Raw genomic sequence first — 15,595 nt, forward strand, 5'->3', positions numbered from 1 at the left:
ATTAAGTTAATCACTCTAATTATTCACTTTAATTAGTGAAATCAATAAGAATTTAAGTAGAAAAATCACACAATTCTTTCCCCCTCTCTTTATTTTAAGCTTACGGCTAAAAGAGAAAAAAATGGAGCATTTATAGTCTAACTTTCACCTATTTACACATTGGCCCTCATTTCTTCTCATTTCTATTTTTGTCACTCAACTCTTCTTTTTACTTAATTCACACCATAACATCTTATATTTTATTCTATTGCATCCAATTACAATACTTGAAATCCTTTTATTTAATCTATTCGGTACTTTATTTATTTTACTCAGATTATAATTTAGCAGTTTTTCACAATATTAATTATCTTATTTTAGTAACACCATACTTTTAAATCTTGTCAGGAATTCATGATGTTAACTTGTGTTAATAACAAATAAAGTTCCTTTCATAGCATAGGTGTCGGTTATACCATACAGTAGGCTATGAAAGTGCCAAGTATTTGTTGTGCCAAGGGTTGTGCAACACAAATCTAAATTAATCATTTAACAAGCAAGGTATTAAGAATTAGTAAGATAAAAAGATAAGACATGTTAATAACAAACTTTCTTGGATATAAACATTGAAGTCCATGTTGAGTTTATATTATACCTATTCTAACACCATTAATGAAACCTTTTCACCTTGACATAATAAATTTAGCTAAACATTGTGAATAAGAGAAACATAAATAAACTAGATAAGAACATAGTTATGATAAAAAGCATAAACAAGAGATTAATGAAAGCAAAACTTAAACATTACAAAAATACAAAGAAAGAAAGCAAGAATATGATCTTGATCTGAAAACCAAGATGCTTAAATGTATGGCAAATGCCTTCTTTTATAGGCTAAAATTCAGAACTATTAATTTGATGACTAATTATTGAGTGGGTGACCACCTCTTGACGTGGTGACAACCATTATTTTCTTGTCTGAACAATACGTCATTGCTAACGTCAGAATTTGAATAAATAGTCTTCATGAAAGTTCTGAGATTTGTCTCAACTTTCCAACATAACAAGAATGAGCTCATTAGGACTTCTAGAACTCGAGATATGGGCTGAACACTGAACAGTATCTGGGCTACAGGACAGATTCTGACTTCTCTTTTGTTGCTATAATTTGAACTTGAAAACGGCTATTTTGAATCTTGGACTCTCATGAAATTTTTAGGCCCATGTCTTAGCTTTCCATACATATAAACCAGACATAAATCCATATTCTACAGCTCCAGTTATGATCCAATAACCGAATGATGTTCCAATTTGAATTGAACCAGCATCTTTACTTTAAGCTTAGCCCTCTCTTTGTCTTTTCACTTTCAATAGTTAAATACATCAATCAATCCTTTAAATTGTGAGATATGTCTGCATTCAAAATGAGCATTTACCATAAATTAAAGATATCTTATGTTATCAGACTTGTTATTATAAAACATGCTTAAGTTAGGGAATTTAATGATAGTTTAAGTGCAATATGATGATATAAAACCTTTATAAAAATGCATTTTTAAGTACTAATCAGGTCACACTAAAACAAGTGGGGGAAAGTACTACTTATTGCTACAATATTTCCCCCATGTGTTTTAGTATATTGTTAATTTTATTGTAGGCATATGTAGTGAAAAACCCATTTTGCTCCTCCAAAACAAAAGCAAAAGGCAAAAAACTAGTTATTGAGGGTAATTAGATAATTTCACAAGGGTTAATTAGTCATTATCAAATTCAAAGAGGGAAATTAAGTATTTTCACTTTTATAATGCACATTAAAATAGTTATTATAGCCTTAGATTCACAAAATTTTAAAGCTTGCCTACATGGGCGTTTTAGTTTTTTTTTTTGTTTGTTTTTTAAGTATAGTAAAATGACTTAAGTACCTTTACAAGTATAATTTTCTTTAACTTAAGTCCAATGACATTTTTGTATTTTCATTCGGGTTTTTTGGTTATTATCTTGTTGGTAGAGGGGCAATTTTGCAATTGAAAAAATGTAAATATTATTAAAAAAAAGAATTAATGCGTACGTTGCCCGCATGGTTGGTGGCTGCGTAGTTTGGGTAACACATATGGCGTCTCTTGATGGCCAAACAACGAATTCAAGGGCAGCGAGCTCTGTTTTGATGTCGATGACCTCTTCATTTTTTTTTCCCTCTCTTCTCCTTGATTTTCTTGTCTAAACTTGCAAATTCTCAAAGCAACCCTTTAATTTTTTTTCCTTCAAATTTGGTTCATATTTTTTTTATTGCTATTTGTTTTATTTGAAGTAATTTATAAAATTAAAGTTTTTTTTTAATTTCATTTTCCTTTAATTGTTTTATGTTAGATACGATCCTCATTCATTTGATTAATATTTGTTTTGTTTGAATTAATTTTTATAATTGGATTTTTTGTTTTTGCAATTTCATTCTCCTTCAATTTCTTTCCAATCAAATTTAATCCTCATTCTTTTTATTTTTATTTTTTTCTATTAAATTGGTTGGGAATTTAACATCTTGATTTAACCCAAGTGTAGAATTTCACGGGTTGCGTGTTTGGAAGATTAACCTAGATTTAGAAAATTCACCAGAGTTTGCTTGTTTTCCCTTTTTTTTTAAGCTTAAGTTTGTTTTTTTTAATTTCATCCTTCAATATTTATTTAATTAGTGCTTGGGCTCCGTTAACGTTTTCTATTTGCTTTTGATATGATTTTTCATTAATTTTGAAAATGATCTGGATTATCTCGTGTTTTTTTATTTGTCATTCTTTTTTAAATTTAGCTTTTTAACAAAGGTATTCTGTTTTTTAATTAAATTAAGTTAATTGATTAAATGTAAGCAGGAGATGCTCACTTCATGATATTTTGAAAAAGAATTATTGGGTAGACATCGTTTTATTGGCATGGATAATCATTTGATTAAATAAAAAAATTATTTAAAGAAATAAAGTTATTAAACACAACTATACATGACTCGTTTTGCGTGATCAAATATTTTAATATATATCTATTTCTTGATTTTTTCAATTTAATATTTACTTATCATTTACAATTTTTTTTTAATATTTATTGGCATGAATAATTCTTGATTTATTTAATTAAATATATGTATATGTTCTTTTTGCTTTTTTATAGGAAATTTTTTATGGCAAAAAATATATTAAAAAAACCTGCATATTTAGTTTTTTTTATAGAAAATTAAATTTCAAAAGTAACATTAAGGATAAAAATGATTTGATCAGGTGATAAAAAGTAACATAGCTAAGAGTGTGTCTGTTTTAGTGGTTGTGGTTAAGGTTGAGAACAACCCAATCATGCACAAAACTCAACCATAAAAGCTACTTTTTCTTATTTTTTCTAGTTTTTTTGGTAAACTCCATACACAAACCTCAACCTTATAAGAAGCACAAACATGAAGCTCATTTTGCGATATGTTTTTTTAAATTTTCAAAGACCACCATATTTAATTTTCAAGTATTTTATTTTTTAATTTAATTAATTAATTAATTAAATATAAAAATAAGAAAAAAATTATTGGATAGACATTATTTTATTGGCAAGGATAATTATTTGATTAAATAATAAATTTATTTTTAAAAAATAAAATTATTAAATATAACTATGTACATGGCTCTGTCTCTTAATTTTCTTAATTTAGTATTTACTTATAATTAAAATTGACAAGTAACAAAAAGGATAAAAATGATTCGATCAATTGATAAAAAGTAACATGGTTAACAAGCACATCCCCGAGCGGTCTGATGACTAAAGCATTTTGCGAAACTGAATATTCTGGACATAAAAATCTCATTGGTGCAGAGCTTGTGAACAACTCAACATTATTAGGTAGGTGACGCCTACGCATTAATGATTGATAAAATGCGTGCGTTCTTTTGTCCACTCCCCTTCCGCAGCTAATATTTTTGAGAAAATAACAGCCTGTCCCGCTTCTCTGGTACGGTCCGTTAAAAAATTAAAAAAACTAATTAAATTAGAAAAATAATAAAATAATAAAAAGAACCGAAAAAAACAGATTATAATATTTTTTTAAAAAAATTCAATTTAATTTGATTTCGATTTATAAAACCTGAAATCAAAAAACCAAACCAAACCCAAAAATAAAAAAACCAAACTAAAAAATCAAATTGAATCAAAAAATAAAAAACCAAATCAAAACTAAGCCCATTAAAAAATCCAAAAAAATCCTTAAAAAATAATGTAGTTTTTTGTTTTTAATATAAAATAACCAAATCAAACCACATCAAAACCAAATAGAACCAAACAAAAACTTGTCAATTAAATTTTGGTTTTTAATATAAAATAACCAAACTAAAACTGGTAACTTTGAACTAGTTATGGTTTTATTTTTGCATTTTATAAAATTTCAGTTTAATTGTTTTTATAGCTAGAAACCAAACTAAACCAAAACTAAGCATCTTCAGCATGTGCAGAACAACCATGGCCAACTTCATTTAAACGAAAGTACTAAATTGCTTCACGATCTCTATCTTTTGTTGCTTTGATCAAAACTTGGGGCTCGTAGCTTGAGCTTTTTCCTCCATGAACAAGCCTTTATACTGTACTGTGAAGGCTGGTAGAAAATGATGTCTGCAAAAGGGCGTATCAGCAAGCTGGTGAAGCATATTTACTTAGAAAGAAGCCGTCAAGGACCAAGATGATGATGCTAACGACATCATGTCTTTGAGGATCTCTCTATTTGGATAAGCAGTGCAGTCAGACATCCCATAAACGTCATGAAATGACATTTTATCATTGTGAGCACCACATTATTGCTTGTCTTGGTTCTCAGCCCACTTGAGAAATAGAACAAGATCACTGAAACCTTGATTTTCGTCAATGAGTAAAGATGATGTCTTGGAATTTCAGCAGCCAAGTTGTTTCCTGGATTCTCAATCAATCTGAAACAATTGATAGATAAATCTCAAGACTGTGTTTTATTTTAATTAATAGGAATGCCATGTTGCCAATCATGAACAGTTAGATAAATCTTCATAGAAGCTCTATCTTTACACTTCATAGCACCTCACGCAATTCTTGGAACCTCTGTCCATACTCCGGTCCAACTATTCACAGCTACAAGACGTTGGTTAAAACTAGCAGACGAGCTAACAAAATTGTTTCTGTTGAGATGATTGTATTCTCAGCGCAGATACATGGCCAAGAACATTGGGGATTGCTCCAATCACTTGGATCAATTGTAGTCACTGCCATAAAATATTTCCATGACAAACAATGCATTTCATAATCAAACTGTGTTGGCTTCAGAAGAATCTGAATTGCTTTTCAGAGTAATAGCATTGTTTATCATTCCACCCAATTCATGCAAAATTCAGCACTATGATATCCAATATTTCCCATTGTAAGATATCACAGGCCGACAGAAGTTGATGAGGGAATTTGGAGAATAACTCGCATTCATTCAGGAGGTGCTCGACGAACAATGAAGGAAGCACGTGGAAACCGGGTGATTTTGGTCGATGGTGCTCTTTTGTTACCAATAGTCATTGCAAGAGCACATCCTATTTTTGAAATGGTGGAAACGATTTGAGTCTCTCACCACAATCTCCTTTTGGAGAAGATCTGATGCTAACTTCATGAAGTTGTGACAGTCCACACAAATTCGGATGTTCTTCACGATTCTTATTACACCTCCACCACAACACAAACTACCTTCACTCATCAGAGCAAACACCAGGGCCAGCTTCTCACTATGGTGGTACAACTGCTCTTGTTTATGCTCCTCCTCTATGTCTTGCAAAGCCAAGCTTGTCTCCGGCACATAGCCTACCCCCTTTAACTGCCCAATCAGTGAATAAAGTTTAGCATATATGGCCTCTCTTTGAGGATGACGCCTGCCTCCAGAGGCAAACTCATGTACTCGATTCTCAATCTCTATCCAGCTTAAACCAGGTTCTTTTCTTACTCTAGAGCCATTCATTTCATCCCTAATCAACCCTGCTTCATTATAACTACCTCCAGAGCAGTAAATGTTTGAAATCTGTACATAGCCTAATGAATTTCCAGGTTCCAACTCTTTCAGTTTATCTGCTGCTAATTTTGCCAACTGAGTCTCGCCATATTTCCTACATGAGCTAAGCAGTGCACTCCAAACCACTGAATCAGGCTTCATTGGCATTCTACTTATAAGCTCCCCTGCCTCCAAAAGAAGCCCAGCTCGACCTAGAATATCCACCATGCAGGCATAGTGATCAAGTTGTGGAGAAACACCATGATTCATGGACATTGAGTCAAAGATGTTAATTCCTTCTTCCACTAATCCTGCATGGCTGCATGCTGAGAGGAGAGCAACCATCGTTGCAGAGTCAGGTCTGACATTCATCTCTGAGAAGAGATGCAATGCCTCCTTAGCTTGTCCATGTAAAGCATAAGCCTTGATCATCGAGTTCCAGGAAACAACATCACGAGATCTCATTTTATCGAAAACTTGCTTCGAAAAAGAAATGGAGCCACACCTAGCATAGGCATGGATCAAGGTATTTGCAAGCACTCTGTCATCCTCAAACCCAGCTTTAACTACTTGAGAATAAACTGCCAAAGCATGCCTTTCAGTCACAAAACCAGCACAAGCTTTTAACACAATTGAAAATGTACACCAATCGGGTGCTAAGCCCTCCCTGTACAACTGACGAAAGAGGAGAAGTGCTTCTTCTGGTTCACGGTCAGCAAATGCTGTTATAATGCCAGTCCACAAAAAAAGATCCCGACTACTTGTCTCCATGAAGAGCCTGTAACAATCAGAAACCTTCCCTCCAAGATCCGAATAAGCTTTCACCAATGCAGTTGCCAATTCAATTTTCAACATAAACCCACGTTTGATACTAACACAGTGCAATTGAAAACAACCCTTCAGACCCACGTCAGCATTATCGCCATCATAACTCTCACTCAAGGAAGAAAGCACACTGACCAAAGTAGCACCATCAAACTCCACTCCACCACTATGCATTTGGCAAAAAATTCCAATAGCTAGATCCCCAAGTTTCCAATGTTGAAACGCGGCAATCATTGAATTCCAAGAAACAAGATTACGAAACTCCATTGACTCAAAAACGCGGCAGGCCTCGCTACCATAACCGACAAAATTATCCTCACAACTTTTGCTATATCTTGTAATAAGAGCATTCCCCACATAAACACTAGCGATCAACCCCATTTTCAACGCGAGGGCGTGCACTTGCTTGCCACAAACGTAATCACAAGAAATAATCACACTCGCAAAAGCAAACTCATTCGGATAACAATCCACCAACATATCAGAAAACAAGGAAAAGCACTCATAACTTCGCCCATGTTGGGCATACCCAGAAATGAGCGCGGTCCAAGACACCACATTTCTGCGACCCATTTCATCGAACACTTGGCGTGCACGGTCCAGGTCACCACATTTTGCATACATATTAATAAGATGGTTAGTTACAAAGAGGTCTTGTGGGTTTTTGTGGTTTTCGGAAATCATATGTTGGTGTAAATATTGGCCTTGTTTAAGGTTCCCATGGCGTGCACAGGCATGGAAGAGTGTGGCATAGGTTTGTTGAGACTGGTTTAGCTGTGGTGTGCTGTAGAAGAAGGAGAGTGCTTCTTTGATGTTGCCGCGGGTGGAGAGCACCCGCACCTTGTTGAAAAGATCGGTGGCTTCCGGGGTTGAGTTGGGGAGTTGGGGATGAATGCTGGAGCTGAAGCTTCGGAGGAAGAGGTACCGCCCGCCGGTGGTGGGCCTTGGCATCACGGAGTCTGAGTGCTGTGGTTAACAGACGATAGTTGTGATGGATTTCGCATCAATAGTTTCAAGGTAGACGCTAGAATCACACTGTACGGTCCAATCGGGACGCGGCAGAGAAGAGATATTAATTTAAATATAAATAAATAAAATTAAAATAAAATTATATAAAAAATAATTAATTTTAAAAAAAATTAGAAAAAAAATATTTTAGAAAAAAAAAAATAAAGGTCAGATGTTGCTCGACTTGGCAAGCCAACCTAGCCCACCTTGCCCATTTTTTTAGGGCTCTTATTTGTTTTTTGGTTGCAAGTGGGGCGGAAGAAAAAATCTTTTTGAAAAAAAAAATCATACGATGAGTCGTCTGATTTACCCAGATTTCAGCCACTGTAGTGGCCAAAAATTAGGGCTTAAGTTATTTTGAACTAAAATTCAGTTTTTCAATTCATTTTTGACGTAAAACACCTTATGAACCGTGATAAATTTATCCATGGCTTAAAAAAAAACAAAAAACTATCCTAAAAACCAAAACCAACCCGAAATAAAAAATCAAATTGAGTTTAAATATGTTTTTTCATGAACTTTAAATGTAAAAATACACCAATATGAACTTCCCTTATCAAATAAAATCATTTGACACAAATATCGGCCGTTTTGGTGGCTTAAATCAGTGTCAACTTCCCTCTCTCTCCTCTCTTAACCAGGAACTCGAAAATAACAAAAAAAAACTTTTACACAAAAATTGAATTCGAAAGAAATTGAGGCACCAAAATCGTATAATTGTTGTTATTTTGAAAGTTAGATTACCAAACGTTTTCTTTGCCAAAACTTCTGGCACGCCACCCATGTTTGGAGCGTTTTTAATTTTGATCTCTTTTCTTCCAATTCCATCATTGCCTTAGAAATCCAAATCAATTGGCCTTCAATCAGGATCAAATCTTTCAAAATAAAACTTTAAGAGCCAAAATAATTTTTTAAAAATAAATAGAGTTATCCACAGTGTTTTGTGAGGGTGTGAACAATACCAGTTGTGTAGTATTTACCCCACGCGTTTTAGTTTTTAGGTTAATGACTTCCTCGTACCAAACTAATATTCATATCTATATTTTATTTAAAATGGAAATTTTAAATATTCATTTCCAAGATATAACTAGAACCAAAAAACATTTGTAGCTCGATCAACCTGAAATCTCATCTGGCAATTTTCTTTAACCAAAACTAAAAATCCGTGTGCGACTCGGTCAACCTGAGATGTCATCTGGCGATCTCTTTTAACCAGAACCAAAGTCTGTGAGTAGCTCGGTCAACCTAAAATTCCATCGGGTGATTCCCTTTAACCAAAGCTAAAATCAGTGTTGCGGCTCGGACAATCTGAGATCCAATCTGGCGTTCTCCTTTAAACATAATCAAAGTCTGTGTAGCTCAGTCAACCTGAAATTCTATCTGGCGATCCCCTTTAACCAAATCTAAAAACTATGTTGGTGGCTTGGTCAACCTAAGATCTCATATGGCGATTTGCTTTAACCAGAACCAAAGTCTGTGTGTAGCTCAGTCAACTTGAAATCCCATCTAATGATTCCCTTTAACCAAAGCTAAATCTGCGTTGCGGCTCGGTCAACCTGAGATCAGATTTGACGATCTCCTTTAATCAGAACCAAAATTTTATGTGTTCTTCCTGATGACAGGGTTCGAACTTTCTTCTTTCTTTGAAAATTTCTTAATGATAGGGTTCTTCTCATTTTTCTTCCGGTTCCAAGATCAAAACTATGATTCTTTACTATTATCAACTCAATGATTCTTTCTTTGTCCATTCAGATTCATCATAATATTGCTGAATTTCATCGAGGATTTTTTTCTGTAACAATTCAAAAAACATTTGTGCAATGCTTTGAGGTTAGATGACATGCATGCGTCCTTATCTAGTTTGAAATATAAGCCCCCTTTTTTGATGTTCTATCATCATAGGGTGCTTTTATTTGCTATTCAATGTCTTTTTTTTTTCGATGCACTAGCTCATTCGTGTGCTAGCCTTCCACTAAGATATAAGTGGAATGCCCATCTTGGGTTTTTCGCGATGATTACTACTTTCGATGTTTATTAAGCTTGACCATACACCCGAGTGTGGTGTTGCTTGATTCATTATAAAAGAGCTTAAAAAATCATTCATCTCCTGGATTCTCTCAATAATTGTTCTTTGATTGGTTGTGTGCATCCTGCCAATAACTATCAAGAGGTTTTCTAGTATCGACCTTGTCTTAGATTGTCAATCAGCCACAAACTTGCCTCCAATTGAAACATACTTTTCACGTATATGTTATCATTAACATTTATGGAACTATCAAGTCGTTTAGACATGCATCTCATAGCTTGTAGTATAAGGCGCATTGTTGTATGCTCATTATTATTCTAAATGAATTCCTCTCAACCCGTTTAATTGACATCATCAATGATGTTCCTTTTCATTATCCACGCTCATGTTGGTGAAGTGCACCTTGAAATCAATGAGCTTCAAAGTAGATTATTCCACAGGCAGTCTTGGTGGTGTGTGTCTTTCTAACATTCATTCAAATACAACTATATGATAACGTATGTCGGGAGTTATAGCCATGTTTCAAAAGGTAAACCCAAATAAAGATATGAAGATGTCTTTCAAATGCAACATTACTCTCAATTGCTGCTGGAGTTCACTAGATCATAGACTGTCTTTGAACAACATTACTCTCAATTGAGAGTAAAGCTCAACTTTTCCTTCTTAGGGTTCAATGTATTGCCCTCGACTGCTCAACTTTTCAAGAAGTATCAAGAAGTATTGATGTCATTTCTGTCAAGAATTTTAAAAACGCAATCAATATTCTTCTTGTTTGACAATCTTTCTTGTTCTAGAATCAACTCCCGCATTTCAAAGATCATGTTTATTCAAGTCTGATTATTGAAATGAAATCAAAGAGATGTCAGTATTTGAAAGTATTTTTGAAAATCAAACTTCTTTGGTCAAAGACCCAACACACGTCATTCAATATATGTAGTCCTTTGATTGGCTTGTATTTTGAAAACATAAATTGACTCGTTGTAAGATTAAAATTGTTTTTTCTATAGTTCATTGTGTCAATTTTAATCTCTGATCTCAGGTACATCATTTGATGGTACATGATGAGGTGACCTTCTGTGAATTTAAAAAAAAAAACAAGATGCTCAAGTCAAAACTTGAGGCTTTATATATAAAAAGAAAAGATTATTTCTTTTGAGCATCTATCTTATCAGCATGCATAATAACCAGTAACTTAATTCATGAAGCAATGACCCTTATGAAAAAGCTCTTCAAGTTTTGAGAGCGCTATTTATCGATTCAAATTGCTTACTTAATTAAAAAGGTCTTTTAAAGGCATGTAATGCAGACTATGGTTCATGGCTATGAAAGAAATGGAAAGTCACAAGCTCCAAAGGTGTTTGAGAGTTTCAAAAACCTAGAATCAACATCAACTATTCATAAACTCTCTTTTTATTGTTGTTTTTTCATAGAGGAAATGACATATAACCTTGTTAACCTTAAATATCAAAATTCTCTTAACATAGGTCGTAATGCAAATCCAACTTTTTATTTGATGAATAACCAATCTAATCATTTGAAGACATCAGAGGCTTTATCAAAGATACCAAAAGACATGTTTGTAGCTTAGTATTTTTTTTTATGTTGACTTTTGGTGTTTGTTGTGTCTTTTCTTAATTGAAACCTTTTTTGCCCTTCCTAGACTTGATAGACATTCTCCTACCTTTATCCTTCACTTGCCTTTAAGTGCAAACAATTTCTACTTTTTTGGCTTTCACATAACCTTCCTCAAAGTTTTCTTGGATGCCCTCAGTCTATGTCTTTTTTTTTCTTTTAGCCCTTTCTCAATCTTTGGATTTTTGTTCTTAATATTCTCTTTACCATTGATTCTAACATTGTCTTTATCTTTTCTAACAAAAATCTCTCATTTGCCCCTGGTATGGGGTGTGATCTATGTTAAGGTTTCTTTTTTGAAATAAATATTCTTCAAGGCTCAAAATGGGATTGCAAGGGATAGATATTTCAAGAATTGTGAAAGGAGTGAACAAATATGGTCTTTTCTCATTTGAAGCACAATATGTTAGAACCGATAAATTTTGACATCGTCAAGTGTAATGATTCGGACTTATAAGAAATCATGATTAGCGAGTCAATAACTATTGAATCCACTACATGTTATTATGCATATTGCTAAAACTTAGCTACATGATATGTGGTTCAATTTCATGTGTGAGTTCAAAATTTGCTTGGTCACCCCATCATGACATTTTAACAAACATCGAGTCATTTTTGCAATCAAAACATTTTTAATTTTTCAGGATTGATTAGCCTTAATCGTATGTTGGAGTTTGATCAAATATTTTACCAAAATAACCTTTGAAAGAAACATCTCTTCATTTCAAGACAAAAATAAGATAAAGAACAAAACACAATTCATTGAATATATGTGATGTATTCTTGATATATGAAAGCATATTGTAGCAAAATACAATGTTCATTCTCTAGATAATTGCATATTGTTTACACCTTGTCAGCATTTTACAAGTTACTGGTCATTGTTAAAAATAGAGGTGACTATATGGTATGTACCACTATTCTTCAAAAACTTAATTTGTCCCTTGCTTACCTAGCTTCCAAACTTGATACTTGAATTTTTTTCAGTTTTCAATCGAATGGCCTAGGGCCTCACCATGATATTCACATTTCTTATCTGAATTATACCATCTAGGAAACAATGATTGCATGAGATTTGACAGAGTCGGGGCAATAAGTCTAGAGCCTAACATATGTTGGTAAACAAACTCGAGTGGCAAAGGTATATCAATCTTTGACAAAGATATTTAAGCAGTTGATGCTAAAACAAGACTTGGCTGGACCACATAACTAAGGTTTCTCATTTGAGATCCATCTTTAGATTCATCTCTCATTATTGTTCTAGAATCCATGGTAAGACCTCTGATTTTTCCCATCTCGATAGCTTGTTCAATTCTTTTAGCAATCCTCATAATTTTATGGAAATGTTGAGCCGAGCTTCCCATCAAATGCTCATAATAAGGGGATTGGAAGGTGTTGGCGAACAACATCATCATTTTTTCATCCATTAATGGAGGTTGAACATGTGTTGCCTTATCCCGCCATCTTTGCGCATATGCTCTCATAGACTCTTGGTTTTCCTTCTCTATATCCATTAAGCTGGTTCTATCATGAGCAGTTTCCAGATTGAATTTATACTACTTCAAGAAGGTGTCTACCAGGTCTTTCCATGTCTTGATCCAGATATTGTCTAGTCTTATGTACTAGCTCAAGGCGGATCCAGAGAGACTATCTTGGAAAAAAATATATTAGCATCTTTTTGTTATGGATCATTTCAGTGATCTTGTTGTAGTATGACCAGAGATGGGTATGTGGGCATTCTAGTTTGGTATACTTGACAAAGTCCGACACTCTAAACTTCTTCGGCACCATAATATCTGTAACCAAACAAACTTCAAGTGCTATCACAGGGTCAATAAAATTATATCCTTCAACTGCTCTCAATCTCTCTTCTAGAGCCCTCATTTATCATGGTCTATGGGATTAGTAGACCTATTATCAGAAGGTCCTTTCGCTGTTGGATCCACAATGATCTAAGCTTGACTCGGATAGATGGGGGCAAAAGGGACAAAATGATGCCCAACTACTAAGTTTGCCCCCAAGTTCTGAGATGTGTGAAGGATGTGGACTGATAGTGTTTCCATAGGAGGCTGTATAGACGACCCGTTTTCATTCTTGAAGTTCAGCACTTGTTCAAGCAGATCTGTCTAGCTACTTCACCTTTGATACTCTCAATTTCTTTTCGATAATGGGCCTCCATCTGAGCCCTTTCTTCATTTTCCATCTTTTCTCTCAGTCAGGTATAGTAAACCTTAGGTAAGGGGCCTACGTTTCAACATGGCAACATGCATGATAAATGTATGAGCATGTTTTATATGATGAGCTCGCTTTTCAAAGGGGTGACACATAATCATAACTCTTGCATGATGAAACAATAATTTTGATTCTTGCCCAAACTTTACAACAAAAATTTCATGAGTGGCGACTATTGTGTTACCCGCAAGTCTTGACTTTAAGATGCTTTAAGAAAGGCTTGCCTTAATGCAAAATAAAGGTAGCACATACAACTTAAGGACAAGTTCTATTAAGTGAGCATGAGTAAGTTTTATACTTGGTCTCAAAATGGTCTCATATCTGCCTAGTGATGATCTTTATAAATACAATATGGGGGCGTTGTAAGGAAAGGTTAAAACACGTATGCCCATCATTACCAAGCAGACACTCAGATATGAGTTGGGTGTTTCACGCATCTAAACCTTGATCCATAGTTATAGGGTAGACTGTTAATCCCCCACCTAACTTAAAAGCTTGTGTGTGCTTGAAAATTTAAGACATGTGATGCATGAGGCAATTCTATACAATGCATGAACAAATATGTACAAAATTAAAGCGTAGAAGCAAATAATAAAAAGAAAATACATATTAAAAATAAACACACAAACCAAATAAACACACAAACATGATAATCAAACAAAAAAAAAACAAAGCTTATCCACAAGGGTCCCTAGTGGAGTTGTCACTCTGTCGCACGTGTGCGGCGTCGCAACGAACGTCCTCCTGATATAATCCAAGTATATGTATATGGTGTGGGGAAATGGACAGGACAAGAGATTCTTGTTCTTTATCAGTGGAAAGAGGGAATGAGAATCGTCATCTAGTATTTGGTCACTAGGAACCCTAAGTGGTCTTAGAAATCAGGCACAAAGACTGGTTACGTAAAGGGAAGATATTAGCACCCTTAATATGTCTTACCTAAGATAAGCTGCATTATTTAATTGTCTAATTAAACTAGTTGTCTGATTGTTGGGATGTCTAAGGTTGAAGATAAATTCTCTTCAATAAGGAGATCATTATCTTATCAGCTACAAACCTAACCGTTCTAATGTCAATAAAAAAAAAAAAAAAACTCCCTTTTTAATATCAGAAATACGTTTTACATATATAAGTTTGTAATCCCAGATACTAAAAGAAAATATTTTTTTTTGGTATTTTTGAAATATAGGCCTAATTCTCATACTTTAATAAACTAGTTATTAAAACTCAAAATGCATGCTAATACATTTTTATTTTTATTTTGTTTGTATGAAAATACGATATGAATTTTTTTTATATTTTTGAGAGACTTGGCCGTATGCATGAAAACAAAGTATTTTGTTTTGTTTTTTCATATATATATTTTTTGCAATATTTCAGAGAAAACCAGGAATTTTAATACCGAATTTATATTTTTACAATATAAAAATACAAACCAATATTAATAAAAAATTAATAGAAAAATACACGAAAAAACCATAAATTTTTTTAAAAGGAAAATAAAATAAAGGGGATTTGTATAAAGGTTAATTTTACCAAATATACTCGTACCCCAAATCAAATTGGATTGGCTAGGCCTAAGGCCAGGCCGAGCCTAGCCTTAGTTTTTTTATTTTTTGGTTGGGCTAGGATCCAGCTCAGCTCTTACAAACTGGGCTGAACCTAGCCGGCTCAGTCTAATCACTAACTCAAACTAGTGTTGCATGCATGCGTGAATAAGCGTGAATTATTCACGCATGCTTTGCATAGTGACAGGGCAATTATATTTCCCAGGAAAAAAACGCAGCTTACTTGGTGCTAGAGCTTGATGACGAAGATGATGGCGTAGGTGTGCTGACAGGCCAAAGCTACTTTCTTCCCCTCTGCCTCTGTTCTTTGTACGTTTC

General features: G+C 34.0%; 1 protein-coding gene across 1 annotated transcript; it reads right to left on the minus strand.

Annotated features, from left to right (window-relative positions):
• Window positions 1–4,929: 4,929 nt before the first annotated feature.
• Window positions 4,930–7,870, minus strand: LOC18104359 (pentatricopeptide repeat-containing protein At1g71420). Its single transcript, XM_024583289.2, has one exon. It carries the CDS (start codon window positions 7,760–7,762, stop codon window positions 5,510–5,512), a length of 2,253 nt encoding a protein of 750 aa, XP_024439057.2. The 5' UTR covers window positions 7,763–7,870; the 3' UTR covers window positions 4,930–5,509.
• Between the last annotated feature and the right edge of the window lie 7,725 nt (window positions 7,871–15,595).

The sequence above is a fragment of the Populus trichocarpa genome, chromosome 13, assembly GCF_000002775.5.
Source record: "Populus trichocarpa isolate Nisqually-1 chromosome 13, P.trichocarpa_v4.1, whole genome shotgun sequence".
NCBI classification, from domain to species: domain Eukaryota; kingdom Viridiplantae; phylum Streptophyta; class Magnoliopsida; order Malpighiales; family Salicaceae; genus Populus; species Populus trichocarpa.